Here is a 4,781-nt window from a genome sequence, read left to right as displayed (position 1 = left end):
GTCCAATCCACTTGTCCTTCCAAAAAAATATTTTGTTACCCTCTCCCACCTTGACCACCAAATTCTCCTTTAGACTATCCCATAAATTTCTGATTGATCTCCAAACTGATACCCCATACGTGCTATCTACTACATTAGACACCCACTCCTCGGTCTGCCCATACTTGTTGAGAATTGCTTTTCTCCATAATGCCTGATCTTCAACCACAAATCTCCAAAGCCATTTAGAAAGTAAACTTTTGTTCTGGACCCTCAGTTTTTTTATGCCAAGACCTCCTGTCTTCTTGCTTAGTAAGGCTGTCTGCCATTTAACTAAGTGTATCTTTTTCCCTTCTTTGTTCCCCGACCATAGAAAATCACGCCTCACTTTATCCAGCCTTTCTTCTACCTTTGCTGGTAAAGGGAAAAGTGACATAACATATGTAGGCAACGCATCCAGAACTGAATTGATCAGAGTGACTCTTCCTCCCAGAGATAGATAGTTTGCCTTCCAATTAGCCAACCTCTTCTCTGTTTTCTCAATGATTCCATCCCAAATCTCAAGCTCCTTGTGATTATTCCCTAAAGGCATTCCCAGATAAGTAGTTGGTAAGTGCTCTATCTTGCATTGCAAGATGCTTGCCAACAGCTGAATATTTGCCACTTCCTTGATTTGGAAGATGCTGCTTTTCCCCCCAGTTCACAGCCAGTCCGGAGATGGCCTCAAAAATCACCAAAACAACTCTAATGTAACTAACTTGTTCTACCTTTGCATCGCAAAATATAAGTGTGTCATCTGCATATAAAAGGTGACATATTTTCAAATTGACCCCTGACTGATTACCAATGTTGAAGCCCTTTATCCAGTTGTTCTGATTGGCCACTCTAATCATACTGTTAAGACCCTCCATAGCTAAAATAAATAGGAAAGGGGAAAGAGGATCTCCTTGTCGTAGTCCTCTCTCAGAAGGAAAAAAAACCAGCAGGTTCTCCATTAACAAGTCTGGAGAACCTGACAGTTTTGATGCAAAAATCTATCCATTTAAGCCATTTGTCTCCAAACCCCATCTGCCTCAGAATATTAAGTAGAAACTCCCAATTGACATGATCATATGCCTTTTCTATATCAAGCTTGCACATAATTCCTGGGATCTCTCCTTTAATCCTTGAATCTACACACTCACTTGCTATTAATGCGGCATCCATAATTTGTCTTCCTTGAATGAAGGCCATTTGATGATTGTTCACTAATTTGCTTATCACTTTCTTTAATCTCTCTGCCAACAACTTACCAAAGACCTTGTACACACCACTAATGAGACTGATGGGTCTAAAGTCCCTAAGATCCATAGCTCCTATCTTCTTTGGAATTAGAGCCACATAGGTGGCGTTGAGGCTCTTCTCTATCTCATGTCTTTCATGAAATTGTCTCACTGCATTCATAAAGTCTGTCTTCAGTATCTCCCAGAAGGTTTGGAAAAAACTCATCGGAAAGCCATCTGGTCCGGGGGCCTTATCACTAGCACATGATTTTATGCAACCCCTTCAACCATCAACTTATCAATGATGTTAAATCTTTTATGGGCTGTAGCCATCCTGTGAAAATACTTGGTATTTTTGTCTCCGTGTTTGAGCCACTGTGCTCTAGACCTCTGCTTCCAAGCTATTTCCTCGTTTTTTGCGACATCTTCAAACTCCATTGAAAGATGTACTTTCTGAAGTAACTCATCCTTTGATAGCAATCTCAACTCCTGAGTCTTTTCTAAAATTGACAGCTGATTTAAGATTTCCTCTTTTCTCTGATTCCAATTGTTCCTATTTTCCCGTTTCCATTCTTTTAGCTTCCCCTTTAGCATCCTCAACTTGGATGCTAGGACATAAGAGCCCGTACCAGTGATATTGAAAGATTCCCACCAATCTTTAACTTTGTCTGAGAAACCCTCCACCCTTAACCACCATTGTTCAAACTTGAAGTAAGACTTCTTCAAATTTAAGTCTCCACATTCAAGCAAAATTGGACTGTGGTCAGAACCTATTCTGGGAAGTATGCTCTGTTTTATCCCTGTAAAGATCCCATCCCACTGAGAAGAGAATAAAAACCTATCAATTCTGGAAGCAGACATGTGATTGTCCCCCCTTCTCCATGTGAAAGACCCCCCAAATAAAGGAGGGTCGATGAACTCCATCTCATTTATCCATTCAGAGAATTCAGTCATTGGCGTAGTGATTCCGTGCCCTTCTGATCTTTCGTTTGGATATCTTGTAGCATTAAAATCTCCACAAGCTACCCAAGGCCCATTACACAGTTCTTTAATGTTGATGAATTCTTGCCAAAGCTCTCTTCTAGTTATTGGATCGCATGAGGCATACACAGCTGAAAGGAACCATGTGAGTGCCTGATTAATGCCTTCAAACTTGCAGGTCACCATTTGGTTTGCTGCTATTACCAGCTCTCCTCTCCACACCCTTTTATCCCACATCACTACGATGCCACCACTTCTGCCTATAGCATCCATGTTTGGATGACTATATTTTCCTAGAAATGGTTTGGATGAGATGTTGTGACCTATTACTTTATGAAAGTCTCAATCAAACCTCACATTAAGAAATCTACCCCCATATTATAACTTTTGGAGAATATCCTTAAATCAACGTGCATTAGACTAACAAGGTTTTTGCACCATATTAAAAATAAGTCAAAAGTTTTTTTAAAAAAGTTTATTATGTTAAAAGGTTACCCCCATACCTCTTGTTTTTGGGGATAACAGTAGTTTCTGGGTCAGCTTGTGTGTACCTCAATTATTCTACCAGGTACTAACTGAAACTAGATAACTCTGCCCAGCAACACTTATACAGGAAGAGAAGCACTTCACTTTTTCTTTTTTTTGCCTTCATTGAAATTTGAACAATGTTTTTTCTGTCCTTTTTTTTTTTGATGAAGAGGGTTTTTCTGAATTTTCATGGTATTAGACCTCTTTATCGACTCTGCTAAGATATTTTGGGTTTATGTCAGACATGAAATAGTGAATAAAGAATGTAACAATTATCTTTCAGGCTTGCTACTTTAACTTAATTGGATTAGCATTCTGTTGTTTTCAACTTGAGTTATGCTTGACAAATGGGTTATCCCCTAGAATAAAATTTCTATATACCAAGTGTATTTTGTCACTTCATAGATAGACACATGCCCTACTCAGTTTGAAATAACTTTATCCTTCTTAACCATTACCTTGTTATCATTCAGATTTGATGAAGAAGTTGGTCCATTGTCTCCTTTAGCTGTTAGTCTTGCAGCTGGATTCTCTGGTTCACTTGCTGCTGCTGCTTCTCATTGTTTTGATACTGCCAAATCTCGTTCACAATGCATTGTGCTGCCCAAGGTATGTTGTCTTACCAGGGATTCAAATCTGTACTTCATTCCCTGTTTGATGTTTTTCTACATGAATATCCACTGAGATACCTTAATGCTCAAAGAAACCTTGGGTGGTCAATTCATGTAGTGAAACTGTGAAATATGGTACAAGTATTTGGGAGCTTATTAGTTACAGTTACAACACGTATTTGTTAAGCTCATAAAATCTGTGAGTATTGGACTTATCAACCTTAGTTGGAACTGATCAATGGGGGGCACAATGTCAACAGTCAATCAATCAATTAACACCTCAATCCCAAACTACTTAAGGTTTGCTATATGAATCCCTTTTACCTGTTTCAGTCTTCTGAAGCCTGAAGTAATCTGTATTTAGTGGGTGCATAGCTTTTCTCAAGTGCTACTGGTCTGACAGGATCTGTGCATGCATTCATTAGTTGATGTCAAACGTTTTTGTTTATAAGTGAATGCTTCAACGACTTTTGACCTGTTGTCCTCAGATTTTGTCAACATTTTAGATGTATAAAAAATGGGATTCTTGGTTGTTATTGTAATACTACGTAGAAACATTTGTGGTATTCTCTTTTCCATGGGCCTTATGGATTATCCTCTTTCCTTAATACTCTTTATGTGCAGTTTGTATCCATGGAGAGGAGGTTTCTCAAATTTCAACTGCCCGGGAAGAGATTTGAGAGATGGACCGGGATCCATCCTGCAGATAGGAATGTCTTATATCGTGGCTTGGGATTGCGGATGGCACGGAGTGGAATTGCATCCTTTGTGGTTGTAGGTGGTTATCTTTTTGCAATTGACAGACTGCTCCCCAAGTGAAGGTAACAGGGACCCCGGAGGCATTGAGGAACTAAGAAAATCGAAATACGATTAGAAAGAAACATTTTTTTTGTCTCTAGAACAAGCTTGGAGACGACTATCACGCATTAATGTTGGTTAAATGTTTGGCTTCGTCTTTGGCAGTTTGTACAATTTGCCTGTTAAAGATGTGAATAACTAGTAATAAACCGAAGCGTTGCTTCTCATATTTTGTAGTTTTACGATAGTGTTGGCTCAGATACTTTGAATTTTGATCTAGGGATTAGGGTTAGGGTGTGCATCAGTTCGGTTATATGTATTATCGGTTCGATTTTTAAATATGTTAAATCAATAACCAAATTGATAAGATATTTTTTATTGATTTTTAGTTTTGATCCTTAACGGTTCGGTTTACCCAATAAGAAAATAAAAATAAAATATTTGTACGACTTATCCAATAATTTGACGCGAAAAGACAATGCAACTTTATCATTAAATTGAAACAATACAAGTGTAAATTAAGATAAAATATTGTAAGCGTAATTAGTGTTACTCAAAAGCTACATTCGACTGAACAAAGTATTTTCAGAACATATATTTTCTCTTTGAAGCCAAGACTAAA

General features: G+C 38.2%; 1 protein-coding gene across 1 annotated transcript in view; it reads left to right on the top strand.

Moving 5' to 3' along the window:
• Positions 1-4,428, top strand: part of LOC102602330 (mitochondrial arginine transporter BAC2) — a 10,502-nt gene extending 6,074 nt beyond the window's left edge. The window contains exons 6-7 of the mRNA XM_006361399.2: positions 3,224-3,359; positions 3,986-4,428. Coding sequence (XP_006361461.1) covers positions 3,224-3,359; positions 3,986-4,180 — 331 coding nt within the window. The 3' untranslated portion in view covers positions 4,181-4,428. The remainder of the gene's footprint in view (positions 1-3,223; positions 3,360-3,985) is intronic.
• The last annotated feature ends 353 nt before the right edge of the window (positions 4,429-4,781 follow it).

The sequence above is a fragment of the Solanum tuberosum genome, unplaced genomic scaffold (assembly GCF_000226075.1).
Source record: "Solanum tuberosum cultivar DM 1-3 516 R44 unplaced genomic scaffold, SolTub_3.0 scf00354, whole genome shotgun sequence".
Classification (NCBI taxonomy): domain Eukaryota; kingdom Viridiplantae; phylum Streptophyta; class Magnoliopsida; order Solanales; family Solanaceae; genus Solanum; species Solanum tuberosum.
This window is presented reverse-complemented; position numbering and strand designations above follow the sequence as displayed.